The 27,692-nt window shown below is 43.5% G+C and overlaps 1 protein-coding gene across 3 annotated transcripts in view; it reads right to left on the minus strand.

Moving 5' to 3' along the window:
- The window catches only part of ctnna2 (catenin (cadherin-associated protein), alpha 2), a 270,175-nt gene that overhangs the window by 230,261 nt on the left and 12,222 nt on the right, over window positions 1–27,692 (minus strand). For 2 of the 3 annotated variants that reach the window (XM_086156789.1, XM_086156791.1), the window contains exon 2: window positions 4,039–4,148. In XM_086156789.1, coding sequence (XP_086012915.1) covers window positions 4,039–4,140 — 102 coding nt within the window. In that variant the 5' untranslated portion in view covers window positions 4,141–4,148. The remainder of the gene's footprint in view (window positions 1–4,038; window positions 4,149–27,692) is intronic. The other variant, XM_086156790.1, reaches the window with a different exon arrangement.

Here is a 27,692-nt window from a genome sequence, read left to right on the forward strand (position 1 = left end):
TTACTTACTTACTTACTTACTTACGCCCCCTAAATACCACAAAAGGGTATGTAATGGTACAAGTATATATATTTCTCCTCTTAATCGGATTAAAGATTCAGTATTTGAAGTGCCTTTTGTTATATGCTCAAAATGAAAATGTGTTTCCCTGTTCAATGAAATTCTTTCATCGCAGTGGATGTCATATAGTTTAACAAAAGTATCTCAATGTAAATGGAATCCCTGTATTCAAGGTAATGAGCAATGTTATAAACACCTCACTGGGTGATATATGGAGTAAACAGCACATATATACATATATATATATATATATATATATATATATATATATATATATATATATATACTGCATCTTTACTATTCTGTTACTTCAATAATCAGCTTTACTGAACGTCAAAATATTCTTTCATTTTTCCCCATTACTCTTCTGGCACCTTCATCTATGATTGCCCAAACATGGTGCACTTGCTTACCATCTCTTTCTGTTTCACCAACCTGTACTAATAAGTCACTCCATCCTTACTGTCCTACCTAGAATACAAATCATCATACGCACTCTGGCCTTTGCCATCTCTATCTTCACGTTAAGGTGCATCTCCCTGTACTCCTGTCTACTCTGTTCAGCCCCATCAGTGTTCCACTCATTCTATACAAAGCTCTTTCTCTGTGTATACTCCTGCACTTCCCTATCCAACCACGTGCATCCCACCACTGTCTCCCTGATCACATTAGCTGTAGTTGTCAAGTTATCTAGAAGCGCCTCCTGACTACCAGGAGTCTTTCTCAACCCCTCACAGAAAACCACAACTCTCCTCCCTTTTCAGCTTCCACCATTTTGTCCACTGGTCTCCCTTGGTCCTCTGTATGAGGTCCTGGGCTCATCCCCGGCATCTCCACTGTAAGTCGCTTTGGTTAAAATTGTCTGCCAAATGAATGTAATGTAAAGTAATTTCTTCCTCTTCCTTGTCACCAGCGTCATCCTACGAATCACCATCATAGCATGAGCATCACACCTTCAATTTCTAAGATAATTCTCATCATTAAATATATATGAAACTCCTTTCATTTCTAACAAACTTTTCCGTCAAGACTTCTAGTCCTACCATGTCCCTTACGTCAACATAGGCAGAGTCTATCCATCCACCCAGCCACCTTCCTTTGGTTATCTGGGGTCGTGCCATGGGGGCAGCAGCTGCAGCAGAGGCCCAGACTTAACTCTCCCCAGCCACTTGGTCCAGTTCTGCCAGGAGGATCCCAAGGTGTTCCCAGGAGAGCCTAGAGACATGGTCCCACTAGTGTGTCTTGGGTCTGCCCTGGGGCTGGCTCCTGGTTAGACATGTCCACAAACCTCACCAGGGAGGAGTCCAGGAGGCATTCTGATCACATGCCTGAGCCACCTCATCAGGCTCCTCTCAAGATTGGCTCAGCTCCTTCTTCACCATGACAGATTGGCGCAGTCTGCATCACTGCTGATGCCATACCAATCTGCCTTTCGTTCCATCCATCATCAACCCATAAACAAGACTACAAAAATACTTGAACTCCTCCACTTAAGGAAGGACCTCTTACCCGACCCCTAGTGGTCTGCTTGTTCCGACAGAGAACCATGGTCACTGATCTGGATGTTTGGATCCTCATCCCAGCCACTTCACATTTGGCTGTGAACTGCTCTGGCGATCACAATCCAATGAAGCCAACGGAACCACACCATCTGCAAGAAGACCCAATCCTGACGCTTCCAACCCAGAACACCTCACCACATTGCTTGTGCCTAGAAATTCTGTCCTGAAAAGTTATGGACAGAATCGGTGACAGAGGGCAGTCCTGATGCAGTCCAACTCTCACCTGATATTAATCTGACTCACAACTGAAAATGCAGACTTGGCCAGCATTACAGGGTTTGGTGCCCCATACTCCTGGAGTACCCCACAGGATTCCCTGGATAACATGGTCAAATGCATTCTGCAGGTCTACAAAACACATGTAAATTGGTTTGGCAAACCTCAAGGGGTTGCGGTTGAACGGACCATGTTGAGGGTATAGAGCTGGTCCACTGTTCCACAATCAGGACAAAAACTACACAGCTCCACCTCAATCTGAGGTTCAAGGCAGACCCTCCTCTCCAGCACCCTGAGTAGACTTTTCCAAGGAGGCGGAGGATTGAGATCCCCCTGTAGTTGGAGCACATCTTGTGATACACATTTTAAAGAGGGGGATCACCACCGGTTTGCCAATCCAGAGGCACTGCCATCCACACAAGGTTGCAGAGGCGTGTCAGCCAGGACATCCCAACAACATCTAGAGCCTTAAGGTACTCTGGGTGGATGTCATCCACCCTCCTTCACTGATCAACAGCATCTCAAGTTGAGGTCAGCAGCCAATCCTCCCCACTGTACACAGTGTTGACGATGCACTGCTTCCCCCTCGTTGAAGCTCTTCAGAAGTTGTTCTCTATGGCCTCACCAAACTCCTCCCATGCCCAAGTTTTTTGACTCAGAAATCACAAAAGCAGCATGCCAGTTGGCCTGCCAGTACCTGTCAGCTACCTCTGGACCCACACAGGTCAATTTGATGGCATCCCTCACCACAGGTGTTCACCAATGGGTTTCAGGGATGCCTCGACAGGCACAACCACCTTAAGCAATAGATCTTTACTGCTCCACTGACTCTTGCACTTAATGACCTCTCAAAGGGCTTAGTCGAAGATCTTCCAGAGGTGGGAGTTGAAAATCTCTCTAACAAGAGGTTCTGCCAGGTGATCACTACCCTCACAGTACATTTTGCGCTGCCAGGTCGGATCAGAACCCCCCAACCATCGAAGTCCACTCACCACCAGGTGGTGATCAGTTGATTGCTACGGCCCTCTCTTCACCTGAGTGTCCATAATATGTGGCCACAAGTCAGATGACACAATCACAGTCAATCTATGAACCGCGGCCAAAGTTGCGTTGGTGGCAGGTGCACATGTGCACACCTTTATGCCTGAACATGGTGTTTGTTAAAAACAATCAATTACAAGCACAGAAGTCCAGTAACAAAAAAAAAAGCTTGCATTTCAGATCAGGGGGACCGTTCCTCCCAATCATGCCTTTCCAGAGTAGAAAAGAGTCCAACCCCTCTGAAGAGGCTGTTGCCCGAGCTGTGCGTCGAGGTGAGCCTGACTATATCAAGTCAGAAACTCTCAGCCTCGCACACCAGCTTAGATTCCTTTCTCACCAGAGTAGTAACATTCCATGTATCTAGACCCAGTTTCTGCAGCTGAATATCAGACTGCCAAGGTCCCCAGCTTCAACCACCGCCCGGAGCACAATGCGCTCAATCCCCTTGTCCGCTCCCATGAGTGTTGAACCCAAGGGAAGGGGTGGATTGGGTCAGACTATTGGTTGGGTCAGACTGTGCCCAACAAATGGCAGGTGCTTTATAATGTAATGTATCATGATTATTAATTACTATTACTATTACTATTTGTACTGTTTTTTTGTTGTTGTTGCAGGGTTTGCGGGTTTGTGCCTAATTACCAAATGACAATGTTGATAACAAAATATCATAGTAATCAAGTGGCCATAATTTGAGGGTAACAGAGGGTTATTGCCATAAAATGATATCACACTGGACAGTTTTGCAACCATGTGGAACATAACAAAAAAAAAAAAACTATGTACAATGTATTTACATATTTTGCAGATGAGAGCAACAGTAATTGTATAAAATTGTAAAATAACATGTTTGAAGTTAATATACATCTTCATCTAGCATTGTGGATTACACAACACTCCTCAGATGTAGAATAAAAAGCAAGTCCAGCTCAAATTTGTCCAGCTCTTGCAACTTGCTCTTGGACGTCTTCTATTGATTTCCCAATCATGAATTGTATTTTCATGGAGTAGTTTTGTTGTTGAAGTACTTTCATACAGTGCAATAATAAATACTGCTTTTAGCCATTGACCTTTCTAATCCTTTTAGAGAAAATTGTATTTCATCCTTGTCAACTCTGGTGGTTTATATGTTACAATGGCATCACAGAGAAAAGTGAACTACCTGTGTGACCAAGGGCTCCAGTAGCCTCTCCACAGTCAGGGTCCGTATTTCAAGGTTCTTGGGGTCCCATTTCAACAAGATTGGAGAAGTAGCAGTCGTCATGGTCTCTACTGAAAACAAAAACAGGATAACACAGTCAATATTGCTTACAAAGTTTTAGAAATGTATACTATAAAATATATAACCATGACAGCATCAGTATGCAACCAGCTAGGGCGAACTTACCACCCCATTAGTTCTATTTGCGGTTTAGTAGAAATACACATTAGAAGATGGTTATAACAGATTAAGGCCAGGCACAGAATTTTGTGTCAGTAATTACTATTAAATGGGGCAGTTGTGGATCAGTTGGTGGATTGGGCACCCCTCCAATCTGAAGGTCGGTTCATTCCCCAGCTCCTTCTGTCTGAATGCCAAAGTAACTGAACCCCCAGTTACCAGTGGGTCAGTTTAGGGCCTTGCATGGCAGCCCTGCCACAATCAGTGACAGCATGTGTGCAAAAATGTTTGTTCAAAATGTTGTAAAACAGATTGAAGCACATGAAATTAATATTGCTAAAAGATTGGAAGCTAGTTTATAGTGCTGCTCTGAAATAAAAACATCAAAAATAAACAAAAGAACAATAAGGTGAAGACAGAAGATTAAATTAATCTGACTTTTACTGATTGAGCCGATTGACTCTATTAATTAAAAAAAGAAAATGCTGAATCTTGAAGTTAGGTAAGTAAAAAAACTAAAAGGATTGCTGAGATGGACAGAAGCTGAAAAATAAAACCTCACTCATAAAATTATTCAGATACTATGCTCTGTCACTTCAAATAATTGATTAAAATAATTAAAAAACCTTTGAGTCCAGTGAGGTTATATCGGGTCAATGTGAGAACAGAGCAGCTGGCATGGAAGCAGCTGGCTGTCGCTACTGTGGGGATGTGATTCTACAGTAAGCAATTTTAGAATGGGCCAGCTGGGACTGGTCCAGTCTGCTGCCAGTGTGAATAAGGCAGAAGGGATAAAGGATGTGAAAAAGAGTGATAGATCTGGGGCAGAGGCCCTAACACAAAATACAGTGAATTAAGATAAATGTATATAAGGAAATCTGGCATCTGGTTACTATTCTGATACAAATATGTGTATTTGTGTCAGACACAATGGGCGGTGCCTCTGACTCTCACCTTAAAGGATTGTCAGCTGGGAGCGGGGTTTATGTCCAGGAGTTTTTATTTTTTTATTTTTTTCATTTATATATTTTGTTTATTTGTTAATTTAGCCAGACTGTGGCTTTTAGACGGTTTTCTCATTTATGCTTTGACCAGGGAACAGACTGCATCTACTTCTATCAAAACAGACAAAAAAAAAAAATCCCTGACAATAAAGCAATAAAGCCATGTGGCACTCTATTGAGTTGTATAATCAATTAACTCATAATTGAACATACAATATATCTGCATATACTTTGCAACAGATCATCTAAGACTGGTTTTATCCGGAAAAAAATAAACAGACTTGTTTTATTTTGCATTCCACTTAGTTTGTCAGTTAAGAGCCTGATAAGAATAGGCAACAGGAGAATGCATCATGCTGTGGTGTATGCCAAAACTATGGAGAATGATGTATGCATTGTCTTTTTTTTTTCAAAGTTATGTATAGACACTGAAATGGAATGTCTACCGTATCTTGTTTTTCATTTCTGCTAAAACGAAAGAAAAAAGGTTACAATCAAAAAATACACAAGCATTCCTATCAGATGTTGATATCCCCCACAAACTTTTTTGGTTTGTGTTGTCCACCCTCAGCCTGCGCCACACTCTCCGTGACTGCCTCCGAGACATCCTGACTAATAGTCCCCTGTCTGTCAGGATAAATAATGGGACCTTGGTCAGCATCACCACAAACACAGGCACTCATCTGAAATGTGTCCTTAGCCCCATCCTCTACACCTTGTTCACCCATGACTGTGTTTCCACCCACATGGACAAAATCATCCTAAAATTAACAGATGACACCGCATTGATAGGACACATCACTGGCAGGGACAAAACGGCCCTTAGGATGGAGGTGGCCAGTCTGGTGTCATGATGTGAGGACAACAACCTCACCTCCAATGCAGACAGGACGAAGGGGATGATAGTGGACATTAGGAAGGAGGAGAACTTATTAGCAACTGTTGATCCGAGGTCTTGGGGTGTTGAGGGTGCGCAGTTTTTAGTACCTTGGTGTCCATATCAGTGAGGACCTGGTCCATCAACACTAAGTAGACAGTTAAGAGGGCTGCTCTCTCTGAAGGGGCCAAGGAGGTTTAGCATGTTGCCAAAGATCCTCAGCAAATTCTACAGCTGGACTGTTGAGAGCATCACCGTATGTCAATGTTTCCCAACCACTGTGCCACAGCACATTAGCGTGCCGTGGAAAAATGCCCACTTTCACCTAATTGGTCCAAAAATAATTTATTCAACACAAATAATGTGTCTTTGTACATCTTTCTGTGTCGGCAGCATTCAGTGACAAGCAGAACAATTAAAATGCTCTTCCACTGGATGGCAACAGGTAGTGTGTGTCTAAGTGAGACAGCTGCAATGATGCGAGATGGATAAAAGAAAAAGTACTAAATCAGGACCCTCTAGTCCTGAGGAACCTTCTGACCCAGATGAAGGCCCGAGTATGAGTAATGGTCAGGAGAAAGTGAAAAAGGGGAGCTCAAGGCAATACAATGAAAGTTATAATGCTTTTGGATTCACTTTTATTGGGGAACCAACCAAGCTGACTCTGTTATGACTGGTGTGCGGGGAAAAGCTCTCCAACAGTGCAATGGTTCCAAGCGATCTTAAATGTCATCTGAAAACTACACACCCTTCACTTCAAGAAAAGAACACAGGCTATATTGTTCATCTGTGTAAACAGACTGAGAAACAGGCAGCGTTGTTGAAGAAAACCACCAAGACAAGTGAGAAAGCTATGAAAGCTAGCCCCAAAATTGCTGAACTCATTGCTGAATCCAAACCTCTACACACCGTGGCAGAGACATTCATACTACCTGCCAGCAAAATCATTGTAGATGAAATGCTGAATTGAGACTATAATTTTGTTCTATTTTATTAAAAACAGTTTTACATATTTATTTGGTGGTGTGCCATGTGATTTTTTCTAATATACAATATGCGCTGTGGCTCAAAAAAGGTTGGGAAACACTGCCATATGGTACAGCAGCACATCTGCTCTAGACCACAAACGCCTGCAACAAGTGGAAAAGACTGCAGAGAAGATCACCAGAACCCTACTGCCTTCTCTGCAGAGCATCTACCACCACACCTCCAACACAACTATTCACACTCATACCCTATGGCCAGAAGTTTGGGAAAGTGAAATGCAGAATGACGCAACTATAGAACTTGTTCTACCCAACTGACAGGATAAGAACAATATCCATGTTCTACCTCAGGACAATTCTTCACTTTACATCCAGCACTTCCAATGCTGTACTCAACTGTTCACATAGATTAACTTACTGTATCTGTCTACATACAATCTGTACCTGACCTTTGCACACTCAGCTTTCAAGATGTCAGTTTGAGCTCTCTCAATGTGCATATTGTGTGAACATTAATGTTTACTCTTTCTTTCAACTTGCACATCCTGCCAATACTGTTTACAGTTCTGTGCAGTGTTCATATTCCTACATCTGGCTAAAACAGTATGTTTACAATTAATTTAGTGCATTTCCAATCTATGCACATGACAATAAACACTTTGAATCCCTCTTGAATATGAAGTTTCTTTATATGCAGAATATGAATTCTGTATACCTCAGAATCGCACCAGGGAATTATGGGTTTCATAAAACATATGGCATTCATGACAATGAGGCAGATGAAGATACAGACTGTCTGATGGCCTGAAACACCTTCTCCACACCTTCTCCACTATCAACACAACATACTAATGTCTCTTAATATTCATAGCTACAATTGTGAGCCTGTTGTAGACGAAAAATACAACTTTTACAATTTAATTTTTTTTATTCATAATTATATACACACCCAAATATTGTGTTTTTCCATATATAAATAGATAAATACACACACACACGCATGCACATGCATACATACACACATACATAGGCTGTTAATGCATTATTTCTACTCCTCAGTGACGCTTGATGATGGCCGATTAAACCTTAATGGATTAATATATTCAGGAAAGACTAGAGTAGGACAAAATCTTTGATCAGACAAAAAATTGACCAAGAAATGTACAAATGTATAATTTGATTTTCAAACCGTCACACTACTGCTCGCCCTAGAATTAGCACAAGCAATGGATTTTCCATGGGTCAATCACGTTCACAACTCCACGAAAGTTGATCTCCGATCTACATTCTGCTACTCAAAGGCTGGCTTTTTGCAGAAAGCACTTCCCAAAATATGTCTTTGAATTTAAAGAGTAAGGGATGCAAATAATGAAAATGCTGTGTGAAAGTCTTTGCAGCATATTAGAGCATGTACAAATAATTGACTTAAAAATGAAATATATCTATACATTTTTTGAAATGTTACAAAATCATGTTGCAATTCTTCAGAAATTCTCGATTAACAGCCAAAGTCAGAAAAAAAGAGAAAAGAACCCTGACCTGATTAAAATATGATCAGCATATGAAGAGCTTGAAAGATGATTGATGTACATTTTCAAAGCAATACCTAGCTAAATGTTTGGGCCTCTTAGTATTTTTTCTAAGATTGAAATCTAATACCAGTACAATACAAACTATGAATATGATAATTGTAGTTTGTTTGTATGATTATTTGACTACTACTAAGAAGTTCTTTAGAACAATATGCAAACATTTCAGAAATCTGAATTAAAAAGATACATCACAGTGGGTAATGATTAATATGATCTCTGCTAGGTCCTTTGAATATGTGTCATAGGACAGGGGCCACAAAATGTTTCATATTGTAAAGAGCTTTGTTTCCCAGCCTATTATTTCAATAGCATATATATGTAAGTAGTGTAAAAGGTAACAAATCAGACAGCTAGTAATAGATCAGGAAAGAGTTACATAGAGGAATATGAGGAAACATATCAGCTAATTTTTCCATGTCATACAATGTTTGGCTTTGAAGTATATTCAAACATAAATAGGCCCACCACAGTTCATGTCACATTTCCCAAGATATCAATGAAAACATCTAGTGATATTTTCACAAGCCAGTGACATTTTTGGCACAGGCTTTGACATAATAGTCTGTTTATGCAAGGCTTGACATGAGAGGAACAGCAATGGATACACAAAGTAGACTTACATATCTTCATTGAATGACATAATCAGGGGCCAAAGTGAGCCCAAAGTGTGACATGTAAAAGTGACCCATTAAACAACACAGGTAAGTTGGATTCTGCTTATACCAGCTCATTTTGGACATGAGACTGATGAAAGTTGTAATTACCAAAGTACAACAGATGTGGCCTGAGCTGACATCCAAGTATGTTTGCATGTGTACATATACATATATACATATCAAAGTCAGAGTGCAACTATTGCAACAGAGTGAATACTGCCACATGTTGCACACATACAGTGGAGTGAAAATGCATGACTCTAAGACCCATGTTGCAGTGGGTGAATTATAAACATCTAAACAAGGTTAAGAGGGGGACAAAAAATTAGATGCAAGCAAGTACAGCAATTTATGATAGCCTAGTTACAGGCGTGTTTTACTATATTAGGGATGCAAGTTTTTTAAGTCATATAATGTCATTGAAGATGAAGATCGGGTAATGATGTGTGCCTAAAATTTCTACAGCCATTTCTCCAAAAAGCAACGTGCTATTTATGGCAAAAGTTACTCCAGATCCTTTGAAGACAAATGTATGCTTTAAAAACCTAGACTGTCCATTTCTAATGTGAGAAATCTTAATTCTAATCTACATCCTGCCTCTCATACACCAGTGCATGCAGTGATACCTTCTGCAGGGGAGACCTCATCCATCTGACATGGATGAACTTCCCATAAACATATTTCTTCTTCGTCTTTTCCTTTCAGCTACTCCATTCAGGGGTCGCCACAGCTAGTAAACCTCCTCCATCTAATCCATTGATCCCCAAACTGCATCTAACGGGCTGGATACAGCCCGCCTCCACATTATGCCCAGCCCCTGAACAATACCAGGGATGCATTATGATATTTTTTTTTCATTCTGGCCACGTAATCGTGACTTGTACATGCATAGAACTTAACATTCTATTCCACCCTTCTGTAGTCTGTGCCTCATCTGACACCCCTCCCAAAAAAAAATCCTGGACACACCCCTTTCAAATAACACAGAATAATGGTGAAAAGATTAGGTAAGAGAAAAATAGATGCAGGGTATTTAACCTGCAGTGGACAAACGATTATTGTTTTGTTCAATTCAAAGAAAATGCGATCAGACAAACTCTCAAAACTAAAAAGAGGACTGTTAGCTCAGCAGAGTGCATTTGTACACCAAGCTCAGCTGAACCAGTCCTTTGTTTGAGCGAGTTTTCGGGTTGCTCATCTGATAGCGAGCAGCGGTAAACCTTTCACTGATGGAGAATTTGTCAAGAAATGTTTGAGTGCTGTCGTGGAGGAGGTGTGTCCCAAGAAGAAAGATGTCTTTAATGTTGTGAGTCTGTCAGCGACTACAATCACAAGACGTACTGGAGAAATTCGGGGTAATGTATATGCTCAGCTGCAACAGAAGACAAAAGAATTTGCCTTTTTTTCATTAGCACTGGATGAGAGCACGGATGTGCAGGACACGGCGCAGCTGATCATTTTTATTTGTGGAGTTAGCGCAAACTTTGAAATGTTTCTGGTAGCCCTCAAAAGTCTCAAAGGGACTACAACGGGGGAGCATATTTTTGGCAAAGTGTGCCAAACCATGGAAAAGTTGAATCTGAACTGGTCAAAGCTTGTTAGCATCACGACTGACGGAGCTCCTAGTATGGTGGGCGCGTCGTGGTCTAATCGGGCGATGGAAGAACAGGGTCTTACCGCCCAGCTACAAGTCCACTGCCTAATTCACCAGTAAGCACTGTGCTGCAAACTGTTGAAGTGGGATTCTGTCATGAAGGTTGTGGTGTCATGCATAAACTTCATGAGAGCAAAAGGACTTAAACACAGGCAGTTCCAACAATTCCTGACAGAACTGAAATCTGCGCATGGCGATGTGCTGTACTACACAGAGGTCCGACGGTTGAGCCGCGACAGAGTTTTGAGGCGTTTTTACCAGCTGCTACTTGAGATAAACGCATTTCTTCATACAAAAGACAAAACGGTCCCCGAGCTGATCGACCCAGAATGGAAATGGCACCTTGCACTTTCAACAGATGTGACAGAAATACAGTATTGAACAGCCTTAACTAGAAGCTACAAGGCCAAGGGAAACTAATTTGCAACAAGTATTCCCACACAAAAGCATTTGAGGTGAAACTAGCGCTGCTTTTGGAACAAGTGAAAAAGAACAACTTCATCCATCTTCCTTCTACCTGAAACCTCTCTGCAGAGAACCCAGCGGTCCTGTACCCAGCTGATACATGTGTGGAAGGACTGAAATGCTGAGGCGATGTTTGATGTGCGATTCCGTGAACTACATGTTAATGCAAAAGATATCCGCCTTTTCCAGAACCACTTTATATCCGACATTGATGAAGCCAAGCCTTCTTATCAGTTTGAGTTGGCCGAGTTACAGAACTGTGATGTCCTGAAACACTCAAGCCCAACGGTCTCATTGACTTCTATGCCACCCTCCCAAACCACACATACCCTGACATTAAAAAACATGCAATCAAGATGTCAACACTTTTTGGCAGCACATGTCAGGGTATCACACCTGGGTCCAATTCGTAATCAGCGCCAGCTGCAGCAGCTGCCGCTAATCAAGATCCCTATAAAGGGCAGCGGCACGCTCTGCCTGGGGCCGGGGGATTGTGCCTCTCCCAGACCACTGTGGGCCCCTACCTTGCCATGACCGGACCCAGATGGCCGGTGTAACATCTGACCCTGTCCGAGACCCCGTCCTGCCTGGGGCCCGTCCTGCCTGGGGCCCGTCCTGCCTGGGGCCCGTCCTGCCTGGGGCCCGTCCTGCCGAGACCCAGCCCTGTGCAACTCTGTCTCGGGGCCAGGGGCTTACCAGCGACACCCTCCCTGCTCTTTCAACCCAGATTCCTGCTCCGAGGTGTGGTTCCCTGCCCGAGTCCGCCATCGTGACAGCACGCATATCTGTGAACAACCTTTTCACACATGAGACACCTACAAACTTTGATGAGATTAAGATTGACAGATGAACATCTCCATCAGTGTTTGAGACTTGCTGTGACTAAAATAGAACCTGTCATTGAACTTCTCACCAGCCAGATGCAGGCCCACAGTTCACACTGAACATATATTGGTAGCTTACTTTTTTGGCTTGAATGAGCCATTCTGAGAACAAAAAAATATAATCATAATGAAATCTATTGGGATAAAATCCATTCTACAACCATACTGGTTGTGAAATGCTTTTGTGTTGGTATCAGTTCGGTTTCATAGCCTGCTTGCTTTCTGGTTTTCACAGTGAATTTGATGTGAGAGAGCTGGAAACAGTTGTGTCTACAAGAAACTTAATGTTCCTTTGTCTTTTTTTTCTGTGAAAAATTTGAAAAGGGTTATTATTTATTTCATAAATAGTGTTATTTATTTCATTAATAATGTTATTTTCAGATTTTTTTTTTTCCTGTCATGATCCCAGAAATGGTTAATTTTTGGTTGTGTGGCTTTCTGGAATACAATAAATGTTTACGATAAGACACCTCTGCGACCGTCACACTTTTTGTTACAAACTGGCCCGGCCCCCTGTCAGAGAACGGAAAAGTCATTTGGCCCTTACAGGAAAAAGTCTGGGGACCCCTGATCTAGCCCAATTCTCTGTATCCTCTTTATCACACCAACTAACTTCAGGTCCTCTTTCACTACATCAATAAATCTACTCTTTGGTCTTTCTCTAGGCACCCCTACCTGGCAGTTCCAACATGAGCATCCTTCTACAGATATGTTCACTATCCCTCCCCATGCATGACCAAAACATCCCAGTCTGGCTTCTCTGATCTTATCGATAAAACATCTAACATATACTGACCCACCGATGGACTTATTCCTATCCATCCTCAACATATCTGCTACCTCCAGTTCTACTTTGCTTCTTTTCCCCAATGTGACTGTTTCTAAACCATAAAGTATCGCTCAACTCAAAACTGCCGTGTACACCCTTCCTTTCATTCTTGCTGATACTCTATCACACATCACCACTGACACCTTTGGCACTCTCTGTCATAATCTGTCCTAGTCTATCAACATTCTTAAAGGAAATAGTTAAAAAAGCTGGCATTTCATCAGCTCATTTCCCCACTCTCCATTGCTCTGGACAGTGATTCTAAGTGTTTAAAATCCTCCACCGTCTTTATCTCCACTACCTGTACCCTCATCATTCCACTTAGGTCCCTTTCCTCTTACACGCGTACTGTCTTGCTGCAGCTAACCTTCATTCCTCTCCTTTCAAGGGTATACCTTCACCTCTGCATATTTTCCTAATCTTACTACAGATCACAATATGCAAACATCATTGCCCATGAAGATTCCTGTCTTCCCTTATCTGTCAGCCTATCCATCACCAGGGCAAACAATAAAGGGCTTAGTGCTGTTCCCTGATGTAGTCCCACCTTCACCTTGAACTTCTCTGTCACATCTACAGTACATCACTCCTCATCAATGTCTCACAGTACACACACATGCCCTGCACCAGTCTAATATCACTCCAGACTTCTTAAACAATGCCAAAGTTCCTCTCTCAATACCCTGCCATATTTTGTCTAGATCTACAAAGGCAAAGCTCCCTCTGACGTTCTTTGTACTTCTCTACCAGCATTCTTAAAGGAAATACTGCAGCATCTGTAGGACTCTTTCAAGGCATGAAACCATATCGCTCCTCAAAAATGGTGAGTTCTGCTTTCAGTCTAATTTCCATTACTCTTTTCCATAATTTCATTGTAATACTTGTAGTGATCAACTTTATTCCTCTTTAGTTACCACAACTCTGCGCATCCCCCTTATTCTTAAAAATGGGCCCCATAACACTTCTCCTTTCCTCGGGCATCTTTTAAGATCCTGTTGAATAATCTAAACAGAAACTCTTCTGCTGCCTCTCGGAGTCACTTCCATACCTTCATCGGCATATCATCAGGACCAAATGTCTTTCGACTCTTCATCCTCTTCAGTGCACTCCTCACTTTACCAACTTATCTTACTTTGTGTTCCACAGTGGTCAGCTCACTTACCCTTTGGCCTCTTTAATTTTCCTCAATAATTAGCTCTTCAAAATTCTCTCTATCCACTAGCCACCGCCATCTACTGCCTTGTCTCTTTTTGTGTCTCTATCTTAGGCTATACCACAAACTCCTCCACCATTTCCATTACCATTTATTACTATCAGAAACAGAACGTGGAACTTGGGACTTGGACTGAACTCTGCCTGTAGGGGATGTATTGCTTAACTGCCGTGGGACGCATGGGAAGACTGTGGGTAGTTTGAAAGGGACGTACCTATAAACGTATGTAAAGTGATCATAAATGAGTACTTTGTCCACCCAGAAGGCAAGAGTGAACCACTGCAGTATTAGACAAGTCATAACATGATGATGACAAACAAACATGGTGAGAAAAACCGTGTGAAAGAGGATGTTCAAACAAAAGACAGACAAGATATAATCCTTGGGATAAGTGAGACAAAGCGACAGACATTGGAATGATTACATTAGATAAATGCACCAAAACTTTCATCAAAGGAAAAGTGGAACAAGTACAGATGAATGACACAGGACATCGTAAACACAAGGAATTTAATGAATATGTCAAGAACTTTCTTGATGCAACAGCAGCCATGTTTAACAACAGTTGTGATGAACAAGAGAAGCAGAGATATCCAGGCCCTAAAGAAATGCAAAAAATATTATGATTTAGAGAAAGAAGACCTGGTCTTCTGCTGGTTGTATCAAGTTATAGGATGGAGAATTAGTTGTGGAGAAAGAACAAATCAATCTGAATTGGGTCATACGGCTCACAATTAATTTATTCTTATTTAAGACTAGCAAGAAAATTCTTCATGGATGACCCATGAGCAAATAGCAGCCCCTCAGCGGCGCCAAGGGAGCAGATGGTGTCATGCTAACCAACACTTCAACAGGCTGGGAGGAGCATGGGAATCAAAGCAGGAACGTGCGGTTCCAAGACAACCTGCCTTATCACCTGAGCCAGGCCGTTCCCAAGTTGAAAAATGACAAAGCCATTGGTTTTGGTGAGAAAGTGGAACTGATGAAAAGCTTGGGTGACTTGGGTATAGAGAAGTTGATGGAAGTGTTAATTGAGAATTTGTGACTGCAGTGAAATCCCACTTGAATGAAACAAATCAATCTTTATTACTCTAACAAAGAAACCTGGAGCATTATTATGTGAGTTGCAAGGATAAAATAAGGCATAATTAGTGATGTAGTGAAGGTGCTGATGAGAAGAGCTATGAACAGAATCAGACCAGAAATACCAAACTTACAATGTTGCTTTGTGACAGACAGTGCATACTATCAGAAAGCGCAACAGAAATAGAGAATGGCAGGTATTTGTGATTTAATGATTACCACGCAATTGATATAGTAAAGCATAAGGACCTGAATTTTAAGTTAAATGAGGATAGCGGGAAAATCATCAGAAACCTATATTGAAACAAGACAGCAGCAGTCAGCAGAAATCAGAAGCAATGTGTTTTTTTACCAGAATTCGCAATATCACAATAAGATCTTCAATAAATGGTCAAAAAAGCTGTGCTACATCAACTGTGTCTTGTTACAGAGCAGTTACAGAGCAGAAGCATGTTCCTACATGCAATTTTTAGAATCTGTCAGGATCTCACACGGCTGGGCCCAATTGGTAATCAGCGCCAGCTGCCGCTAATTACCCGGCTCCATAAAGAGCAGCGGCACGTTCTGCTCAGGGCCGGGGAATTTGAGAGGGATTCGAGAGAGCTTGAGAAGGCTCGAAGGAAGGAGCGACAGGAGGTTCCAGGGCTGGAGGATTGTGAGACCCTTCCTGAGATCCTGCCTAGGGCTGGAGGATTGTGGGACCCTTCCTGTGACTCCGCCTGTGGCCCTACCTGGTGTGACCCTGCCTGTGTGTGACCCCGCCTGTGTGTCACCCTTGACCTTACCCTGTAGCTCGGCCCCCCATGTCCCCCTCATCTTGCCCTGCCTAAATAAAGAGTTCCGACCTGATTTCAGCCTTGGTGTTGTGGTTCCCAATCCGAGTCTGCCCCCCCCCCGCCCCGTGACAGAATTCCCTGGGCACGCATGGACTCGGGGAACCACACCCACCCAGGCCGGCTCCGTGGGGCGCCAGGAGGCGCCCGTTGAGGGGGGGGTACTGTCAGGATCTCACACGGCTGGATCCAATTGGTAATCAGCGCCAGCTGCCGCTAATTACCCGGCCCCATAAAGAGCAGCGGCACGCTCTGCTCGGAGCCGGGGAATTCTAGAGGGCTTGAGGGAAGGAGCGACAAGAGGTCCCAGGGCTGGAGGATTGCGAGACCCTTCCCTGAGACCCTGCCGAGGGCTGGAGGATTGTGGGACCCTTCCTGTGACTTTGCCTGGGACCCTTCCTGTAACTCCGCCTGGGACCCTGCCTGGCTGTCACCGTTGACCTTACCCTATAGCTCGGCCCCCCATGGTCCCCCTCGTCTTGCCCTGCCTAAATTAAGAGTTCCGACCTGATTTCAGCCTTGGTGGTGGGGTCCCAATTCGAGTCCACCCCCGCCCCGTGACAGAATCTGAATCAGAATAGCTATTATTGTCATTGCAGGACAAAATGGAATGCTATTCCTTTTGATCTGGAAAAACATAGGTAATGAGTGGGACAGAAAACAAAATACTCTTAAAGCCAAGCTGGGGTAGATGTATTGCACTAGAAGTATATTGCACATGGAGCAAGTAATTAGATATAAATAAACAAACAATGCACTATGAGTTTCTGCACTTGAGTAGTGTTGGAAAAAAGAACAGGAGAGTTCGTCAGAGGTGTGCACCCCCAAGTATCTCAAAGAGCAAACTGTTTCTAAATATTCCCTGGACAGGAAAAGTAAGAGCTTTGCCGTCTGGTTCAGCTCTCTCTTCACCACAACAAACCGGCACAGAGTCCGCATCACCACAGACGCCACACCAATCCACCTGTCAATCTCCCGCTCCATTCTCCCCTCGCTCATGAACAAGACCCCGAGATACTAAACTCCTCCAATTGGGGCAGGATCTCTTCCCCAACCTGGAGTGGGCATTCCACCCATTTCCGCTTGAGCACCATTGTCTTGGAATTGGAGGTGCTGATCCTCATCCTGGCCGCTTAAAACTCGAATACAAACCGCTCCAATAAGAGCTGGAGATCATGGCCTAATGAAGCCCACAGAACCACATCATCTGCAAAAACTCCCATGCCCCCTCGAGGAACCTGCCGAGGGTATAGAGCTGGTCCACTGTTCCATGACCAGGATGAAAACCACACTGCTCCTACTGGATCCAAGGATCAATGACCCGGCAGACCCTCTTCCTTAGCACCGCTGAATAGACCTTGCCAGGGGCAGCATTGGCCAGTGTCTTCTTGAGCCAGGCTTGGGGGGGGCACGGACCAGTGTCACTCTGAGCCAGTCCCAAGCCCAGATAAGGGTTGTGTCAGGAAGGGCACCCGGCGTAAAGCTTCTGTGACACATCTTGTTTATGGGCAACTCTGGAGTTCAATATACCAAAAAAGAAAGAAAAAAACACCACACACGCCAAATAGTCCTGCTTGAAGTAAAGCCAAGATCGCCTTTCCGGATAAATGCAGAAGGGTTATGTAAGGAAGGGCATCAAACTTTTGCACAAAGGCAAACATGCGAATCAAACATAATAACGAGATCATACCAAATTAGTTGAGGCCTGGGCCATTGGTACCGATGACCTACAGGGAACCAAAAGAAAACTGGGCGACTGTAGGTCAAAGGAGAGGAGGGAGGCGTGTTCAAAAGCAGAGGAAAGACAAGTCTGGGACTGAGAGTAGGGACTTTAGATATAAGGACTATGAAAGGAAAAAGTAGAGAGTTGGTCAACATGATGCAGAAAAGGAAATTGGATATACTGTGTGTCCAGGAGACTAGGTGGAAAGGTAGTAAGGCTAGAAGCCTAGGAGCAGGCTTCAAGTTGTACTATCATGGTGCTAACAATGAGCAAAATGGAGTAGGAGTTATCTTGAAGGAGTAGTGTGTTAGGAACATTGTGGAGTTGAAAAGAATGTCATATAGACATATAGAGTGAAACTGGAAAGTGAAACTGGAAAGTGAAACTGAAACTGGAAATTGAAGGTGTGATGCTCAATGTTATTAGTGGCTAAGCCCCACAGGTGGGATGTGAGTTTGAGGAGAAGGAGAAGTTCTGGGAGAGATAAGTAATTGATGCAGACTTCAATGGACATGTTGGTGAAGGCAATAGAGGGGATGAATTGAAGGATTTGGTATACAGGATAGGAACGCAGAGACACAGATGGTGGTAGAGTTTGCAAAACGGGTGGAAATGGCTGTAGTGAACACTATTTTCCAGAAAACACAGGAACATAGGGAACTTATAACAGCGGAGCTAGGAGCATGCAGGTGGACAACATCTTGTATTGACGAGGTATCCTGAAAGAGATCAGTCACTGCAAAGTAGTTGCAGGTGAGAGTGTAGCCAGACAGCATAGGATATTGGTTTAAGATAACTGGTGACAAGGAAGATCAAGAGGACAAAGGCTGAGCAGAGAACAAAGGGGTGGAAGCTGAAAAGGGAGGAGTGGTGTATGGCTCACAAGGAGGAGCTGAGAAAGCCTCTGGGTCATCAGAGAGAGCTTCCAGATAATTGGACGACTACAGCTAGTGCTATCAGGGAGACAGGTAGGAGAGTACTTGGAGGAGACTTGGTGATGGAATGAGGGAGTGCAGGACTATATGCAGAAAAAGCGGTTAGCAAAGAAGAAGAGGGATAGTGAGAGGACTGAAGAGAACAGACAGGAGTACAGGGAGATACAATGTAAGGTAAAGATAGAGGTAGCAAAGGGAAAACAGAAGGAATACATTGACCTGTATGCTTGACTGGACTGAAAGGAGGGAGAGAATGATCTTTACAAGTCGGTGAAGCAGAGGCATAAAGATGGAAAGGATGTAGAATAGGTCTGCATGATTAAGGATAGAGAGAGAAATGTATTGACAGATGCTAGAAGAGTGATGGGGAGATGGATAGAGTACTTTGAAGAGCTGATGAATGTGGAAAATGAAAGAGAGGTAAGGGTAGAAATCATGACTATTGTAGACCACAAAGTAGCACAAATTAGTAAAAATAAAGTGAGTAAGGCATTGAAAAGGATGTAGAGTGGAAAGGCAGTTGGTTCTAATAATATACCTGTGGAGGTGTCAAAGTGTCTAAGAGAGGCAGGGGTAGAGTTTCTGACAATATTTTTTAACAGGATGTTGGAGAGTGAGAAGATGCCTGAACAATGAAGACAAAGTGTGATGGTGCCCATTTTTAAGAATAAGGGGGATGTGGAGAATTGCTGCAACTATAGAGGGATAAAGTTGATGAGACATATAATGAAGTTATGGGGTAAGAGTAGCGGAAAATAGACTGAGAGCAGAAGTCAGCATTTGTGAAAAGCAGTATGGCTTCAGGAGGAGGAGGAGGAGGAGGAGGAGGAGGAGGAGGAGGAGGAGGAGGAGGAGGAGGAGGAGGAGGAGGAGGAGGAGGAGGAGAAGAAGAAGAAGAAGAAGAAGAAGAAGAAGAAGAAGAAGAAGAGGAAGAAGGGAGGTTGAGAAGTGTGATCCCCAATAGTTGGAGCACAACCCCCGATTACCTTTTTTGAAAAGGGTGATCACCATCCCGGTATGCCAGTTCAGTGGCACTCTCCCCAATAACCATGTAATGCGGCAGAGGCGCGTCAGCCAGGACAGCCCTACAGCACCCAGAGCCTTGTGGAACCCAGGGCAGACCTCATCCACCCCTGCGGCCCAGCAACTGAAGAGCTTTTTGACTGCTTCAGCAACTTCAGCTCCGGAAATAGGTATGTCCGCTTCAGAGTCCCCCTGCTCTGCTTCCTCATTGGAAGGCATTTCAACAGAGTTGAGGAGGTCTCAAAAGTATTCCTGCCACCTATCAACGTCTCGAGTTAAGGTCAGCAGTGCCCCGCTCCCACTGCACACAGTGTTGACGGAGCACTGCTTCCCCCTCCTGAGCTGCCGGATGCTGGACCACAATCACTTCAATGCCCACCGGAAATTGTTCGCTACGGCCTCCCCAAACTCCTCCCATGCCCAAGTTTTTTCGGCAACCACTGAAGCCGTACCAGTGTTGGAAAGATCCAACACTGGAACCAGATCCCAGTAACGACCACCTGAGATTCAGTCCATGGAATCCAATGGGTTTCTCTCCCTTGTTTACCATTACGAGAATTTTGGCAACATCTTTTCAAATTTTAATCCAGAAATCCTTTGTTCCCACCTACGACACCCCAATTACCACAACAAACCCCTTCAACCTAGTTACTACACAACAACTCATCCATTCGCACAACAAGCCTTCATAACTCAGACCTGCCCCCAGCCCTGTTGATTATATTTGGAAACTCCCCACAGTCCATTCAAACTAAAGAAGCCTCTCGAATAAGAGGTAAAACATCTTCAAGTGAAGAAAATTAAATCCAGTTGCTGCGAGAAGATTTTGACAAGATTCACCATGATCTGGATGACTAACAACCTCCACAGACATATATAAATATAAGAAAAATATAAGAAATCTTCTGCTGGTTATCCAAAGTCGGGTCGCGGGGGCTGCAGCCACAGCAGCAAGGCCCAGCCTTCCCTCTACCCAACCACATGGTCCAGCTCTTCAGGGCCAAAGCATTCACAGGCCGGCCTAGAGACATTGTCTCTCCAGTGTGTCCTGGGTCTTCCTCGTTGCCTCCTTCCAGATGGGCATGCCCAGAATTCCGCCCTGGGGGGTGTCCAGGAGGCATCCTAACCAGATGCCCAAGCCATCTCATCTGACTCCTCTCTATATGTAGGAGCAGCGACTCTAATCTGAGCTCCTACCAGATGGCTGAACTTCTCACCCTATCTCTGAGGGAGAGTCTCTCCACCCTGTGGAAAAAACTCATTTTGGCACTTAGGCATTTGGGCACTCCTCCTATTTCCAGATGAGCACCATGGTCTCGGATTTGGAGGTGGTGATCCTCATCCCAGCCACTTCACAATCAGCTGCAAACCTCTCCAATGAGAGCTGGAGATCATGGCCTAATGAAGCCAACAGAACCACATCATCTGCAAAAAGCAGAGACTCAATCCTGTTGGCACCAAACCAAAATAAAGTAATAAAAAATATATATAAACAATATATGGGCGGCACGGTTCATTAACATTCTTCAGTTCTAAAAGACTGTGGGGAGTTTTAAGTATACAACACCTTTTCAGGTCAGGAATGCGGTCAACTTAAACCTTTGAAACAAGGGCCACTCCTTTGAGGTGGGCAATGGTGGCATTTTGGCCAAAGAAGACAGATGTTAAGAGAGAGGCGTCAAAGAGGCCATCATTGTCAAACTGGAGAGACCTTTGCTGGACAGAGGAGGGAGCCTTTGACATATCTGTTCATCCTCATGCAACTTGCGGCTGAAATCCATCCCAAGACAGATCAACACACAAAAACATGCAGAGCAATCTTGATCCTACAACTCACCCAGAGAAGTCAACAACCCACAACAATCTCCAGTAAGCCCTGCCTGAGCCTCAACTTCTTTTGTTACAATTATCTATTAAAATTCCAAACCAGAAGGGTCCTTGTGAACATTAAATGTTTTATTCTTGTGCAAATTCAATCATGCAAAAAGCTTAATCTTCATAGTTACTAAACTTCCACTCCTACCTCTCTGGTCGCTCCTTCAAGGTGTCATGGCAAGGGAAATTATCTTCAACTCTCACCCTCACCACCGGGGTACCCCATGGATCAGTGCTGGCGCCCCTTCTCTTCGCAATGTACACCACCTCACTAGGAAATGTCATTAGAACACATGGTTTCTCCTATCACTGCTATGCCGATGACACACAGTTGCACCTGTCCTTCCAGCCAGATGATGCCACGGTTTCGACTCGCATCACAGCCTGCCACTCCAAACTGTCATCATGGATGAAAGAACACCACCTACAGTTGAACTTGTCCAAGACTGAACTTCTAGTGATCCCAGCTAAAGAGATAATTCATCACAACATCAGCCTCAAGATGGACTCTACCACAGTGGCCCCAGACAAAGTTGCAAAAAACCTCGGCGTCATGATCAACGATCAGCTGTCATTCTCCAACCATATTACATCAATTTCCCGGACCTGCAGATTTGTGCTGTACAACATTCAGAAAATCAGACCCTACCTGACCCAACAGTCGGCACAGCTATTGGTTCAGGCCATGGTCATCTCCCGCCTGGACTACTGCAATTCCCTCCTAGCTGGACTACCTGCTTGTGCAATAAAACCACTGCAGATGGTACAGAATGCTGCAACACGGTTGGTATTCACTCAACCCAAAAGGGCTCATGTTACCCCTCTGTTCATCCAGTTGCACTGGCTACCAGTAGCTGCCAGGATCAAGCACAAGGCCCTGATCCTGGCATTCAAAACCACCTCAGGAACAGGTCCAGCATATCTGAACGAAATGATAAGACCTTATGTTCCCGGCAGAGAGCTGCGTTCCTCTAATACAAACCTACTAGCAGTACCTTTTGCTCGCTCAAAGCGATCTTAGGCAAAACTGTTCTCAGTTCTATTACCTCAGTGGTGGAACAAACTGCTGGAAGCAACAAGACTGGCATCATCTCTCTCAACCTTCAAGAAACAGGTAAAAACTTTTCTCTTTCAGGACTATTTACTGCGCTGATGCTTGAGCTGCCCCAGATCAGGTTAGGCACCAAGTGAGGCTATGCAGTGTGTGTGTGTGTGTGTGTGTGTGTGTGTGTGTGTGTGTGTGTGTGTGTGTGTGTGTGTGTGTGTGTGTGTACGTCTTTGTCTTAAAAAAAAAAAACCCAGCTTACTGTTCTGTATATTTCCTGTGCATCTTGTATTTGCAGGTGTTATTTGCAGTGCTTATGTCCTCTATTGTAAGTTGCTTTGGATAAAAGCGTCTGCCAAATGTAATGTAATGTAATGTAACTTAATGCTACTCAAAAACTATTTATACTTTCCAAAATACTACAATGCAAGGCTAGAATATACTAATTGATGTCGGAAAATATAACCAAAAGGAGAAACATGTAAATGACATATAAGAATGTTAATTAATTGTATCAGATGTAGTGCGGGCGTGATCATGTTGGATAATATGATTTCCTGAGTTCCTTCTCTGAAAAATCTGAACGCTGGGCTCAGACATAAAGATTTTCATAGTCGCAGACCAAAAACTGAAAGACGAAAGTAAATCTTAGTTTTCTAGCGTCACATTGATGGGAAAAAATGCTGAATCTAGTTGTAGTCTTGTAAATAATGACACTGTAAGATTCACAGTCTTTGTAAAATCTCAATAAAAATGAAACAAAAAAAAATGACTTTAGATGTGAGCAGGTGTTTTGGAGTCTTTTATAAATCCAACTCAAGCTACCCATATTTCAGAAGATGTGTTGGTAGCTAGGGTTGGCAACTGTCCCACTACTCAAATAAAATACATATGAAGCATGTACGGTAATTTGCAATTTAAAGTGTTTTCAGTAAAGCTGATAAGCGGTAACGGATGGATGGATGGATGGATGGATGGATGGATGGATGGATGGATGGATGGATGGATGGATGGATGGATGGATGGATGGATGGAGAAGTTGGAATTGCGAAGCAGGAAGCCTAAAGGAAGACTGACAAGAAGGATGGACGTAGTGAAAGAGGGCATGAAGTAAGTTGAGATAAGAAGGTACATAGAATAGGGTTAGATGGAGGCAGTATATTCGGCATGGACCTGAGGGGAGCAGCCAAAAGAAAAAGATTTCATAAAATTAATAATAAACTCCAAGATTTCCAACATCCACCAAGTAAAATGCTTGGACTTCCACTACCAGAGCTGCAAGCCAGCAGAGCAATTTTTATCAAGGTGCGGTAAATCAATGTTATTAAATTTAGATAAATAGAAAGTATGTTTTTAGTTTTTTTATAATGTAATTGTTATAATCAACTGATGGCCAAAATATTTCATAATGTAAGTATCATCCTACGAACATGTTATTGAATGTTGTTTATAATTAGCTGTGCAGTTTCTGCATGATAATTTTGCAGTAGGTTAACCATTTGTATCCCTGCCTATTCAGCTGATTTGATATTTTGAATCCAATCATGTTATCATAGGTATAAGTATATAAGTATTCCTTTTTCTTTGCTTTAAACAGTTTATGGGATGTTTCTCTTAATTTTACTGAAACTAGAGATGACTACAGTAGTGAGATGCTGATAAAAAAGAAACTTAATAAATCAATGTCAATTGAACAATTGTATTAAAGTGAATAATATTCTATCATCTCATATTTCCTCTATCAAAAGAGCTGAACACGTCCCTATTTCCCATAGATTGTCATTGTGGATAGTCAAAATATTTTTGCGCCTTTTTATATAAGTGACTGTAGACAACATGCCAAACAGGACACAAATTTGTGTGAGAAAAAGGCTTTTTTTCCATTTCCACTAATTGCATCTTGAGCCACTTAATACCAGGAATCTACAATTTACTTCTTTGACACCCTTACAGAATTTTTTTTTCTTTAGCAAATAGGATTTTTATGTTTTTGGTTATTTTAGGGAGTATTTTTTGGGGAAGTATATCCAAGTCATGAGGTTCGTGTTTGTTTGTGAGTGTCAGTGTGTGTGTGTGTGTGTGTGTGTGTGTGTGTGTGTGTGTGCGTGTACGCGCACACACATTAATGCATGGGTGTCTCTGTTTATTTTGCCCTGCAAGTCCATCTTTTTCTGGTACTAAAATAAGTTTTCTCATATCATTTGTTAATCTGCTGTGTATGTGTTCCAAAAATTTCAGTTCAGTTTCAGTTAGCCACGTTCAAAATTAAGTGGCTCTTGTATATATTCAAGAATAAGAATACAAATAAGAATAAGAACAGCTTTATTTATCCCGAAGGAAATTGTTGTGCCACAGTTTCAAGTAAAACATAACAATAATAGATAATAGTAGGAAATTGTATAAACAGTAAAAAAAAAAAAAAAAAGGGGGGGGGAGAATAAGAAATACAAATAAAACTAAATCAGTAAGGCATTCTCTAAGCAATAGATAAGGTAGATATAAATTGATTGCACATAGTAAAAACTTTAAATCACATGAGAAAGTACTACATCCTCTGAAGTCAAATGGTCCTTGTGCCAGATTGCCCCCCACAAATATTAAGGCACCAGGGTGGATGCAGGGAAAGACAAGCAAGTCAAACCGTCACATTACATTACAGTCATTTAGTAGACACTTTATCCAAAGCGACATACAAAAAATGCAATTCAATAACCGAACATCCAAAGTACCAGTAGTCGTTGTTGAGAAGTCACCACTCTACCAAATAGCTATCTCAAAACCATATACATACATACATTAATTTCTTTGTTTTTCTTTGGGGGGGGGCTAAGTGCGATTAGTGGGGTAGTGCTTGGTGAAGAGGTACGTTTTCAGCTCACGGCACAAGATGGGCAGCGACTTTGCTGTTCGGACATTTTCCGGGAGTTAATTCCACCACTGAGGAGCCAGGAACGAGAAGAGCCGAGACTGGTTCGATCGGCAGCCAGGGGCTCAGAGTGATGGGATGGACAGTCGCTGAGAGGTAGCAGATCGGAGGGTACAGGTAGGGACCATATCCTTACCATATCCTGAAGATATGACGGGGCTGTCCCATTCACTGCCTAGTAGGCGAGCACCGGGGTCTTGAACTTGATGAAGGCGGCGACAGGGAGCCAGTGAAGGGACATAAGAAGGGGAGTTGTGTGGGAGAATTTGGGACGGTTGAACATCAGGCGGGCTGCCGCTTTCTGAATAAGCTCCAGAGGCCTGATGGTCACCGCTGGGGCACCAGCAAGATGGGAGTTGCAATAGTCCGGACGAGAGATGACTAGAGCCTGGATGAGTATCTGCGCCTTATCCTCCTTGAGGAATCTGCGAATCTTCCTGATGTTGTGAAGGAGGAATCTGCAGTAACGTGTGACTGCTGAGACTTTCGCTGAGAACGACAATTGGTTGTCTAGGATCACACCCAGGCTTCTCGCAGTTGTGGTTGGCCTTACCACAGTGTTGTCGATGGTGATGGCCAGGTCTCTATGCAGACAACCTTTCCCCGGGAGAAAGAGCAGCTCAGTCTTGTCTAGGTTGAGCTTCAGGTGGTTAGTTGCCATCCAATCTGAGGTGTCGGACAGGCAAGCTGTAATTTGGGTTTCCAGCTGTGTGCCTGACAGAGGGAAGGACAGGATCAGCTTTGTGTCGTCAGCATAGCAGTGGTAAAAGAAGCCATGGGAGATAATGACAGAACCAAGCGATGTTGTGTGCAGGGAGAAGAGGAGAGTGCCTAAAAGCGATCCTTGTGGAACACTGGTAGACAGTCTGCATGGTTCAAACACAGCCCCCCGCCATGTCACCTTGTAGGAGCAACCTGTCAGGTAGGATGCCAACAGGGAGAGTGCAGAGCCTGTGACACCCAGACCCTTGAGGGTGGAGACAAGGATCTGGTAGTTGACTGTGTCGAGCGCAGCTGACAGGTAAAGAAGTATAAGCACAGACAAGCGAGAGGCCGCTCTCACTTCCTGCAGTGCTTGTGACACTGCAAGGAGGGCTGTCTCTGTCAAGTGACCTACTTTGAACCCTGACTGAAGAGCATCCAGGTGGTTGTTTCGCTGAAGGTAGTGAGAGAGGTGGTTAAAGAATGCACGCTCAAGTGTTTTTGAGAGAAAGGGTAGTAGGGAGACGGGTCTATAGTTTTTGATGTCAGATGGGTCAAGTGCTCGTTTCTTGAGCAGAGGGGTGACCCTCGCAGACTTGAAGACAGATGGAAAGCAGACTGTCTGGAGGGACATGTTGATGAGGTGAGATAGGAAGGGGAGAAGGTCTGGTGCTATGGATTGTAAGGGGGGGGGGGAGACTGGGTCGAGGAGCAGGTGGTCAGCCGGCTGGATGTTATGAGTTTGAGGACCTCGGGGGGAGAGAGAGGGCTGAAGTGGGGTAGGGTAGGCTGAGGTGGGTTAGGAGGGGATGAAGAGGATGGGTTAGGGGGGGGTAGTGACTGGTGAGATGGGTGGGGGGGAGAGGAGGGGTGGTTGGTTGTGGAGCTAGTTGGATTGTGACAGAAAGAGGATCTGACGTCATTTACTTTCTTTTCAAAGAAGTTTGTGAAATCATCAGGCAGAAGGGGAGAGGTGGCGGGGGGTTGGAGAAGTGTAGTGATGGTTTCAAAGAGTTACTTGGGATTAGATGCAGAGGATTGAATTTTGGAGCGATAGAAGGTGGCTTTCGCCTTTGAGATAACAGAGGAGAAGTGGATAGGAGCGATTGGAAGGTTTGGAGGTCATCAGG

This window comes from Fistularia commersonii, chromosome 12 (assembly GCF_037954325.1).
Source record: "Fistularia commersonii isolate RoL2024-O1a breed Wild chromosome 12, RoL_Fcom_v1.0, whole genome shotgun sequence".
NCBI lineage: Eukaryota > Metazoa > Chordata > Actinopteri > Syngnathiformes > Fistulariidae > Fistularia > Fistularia commersonii.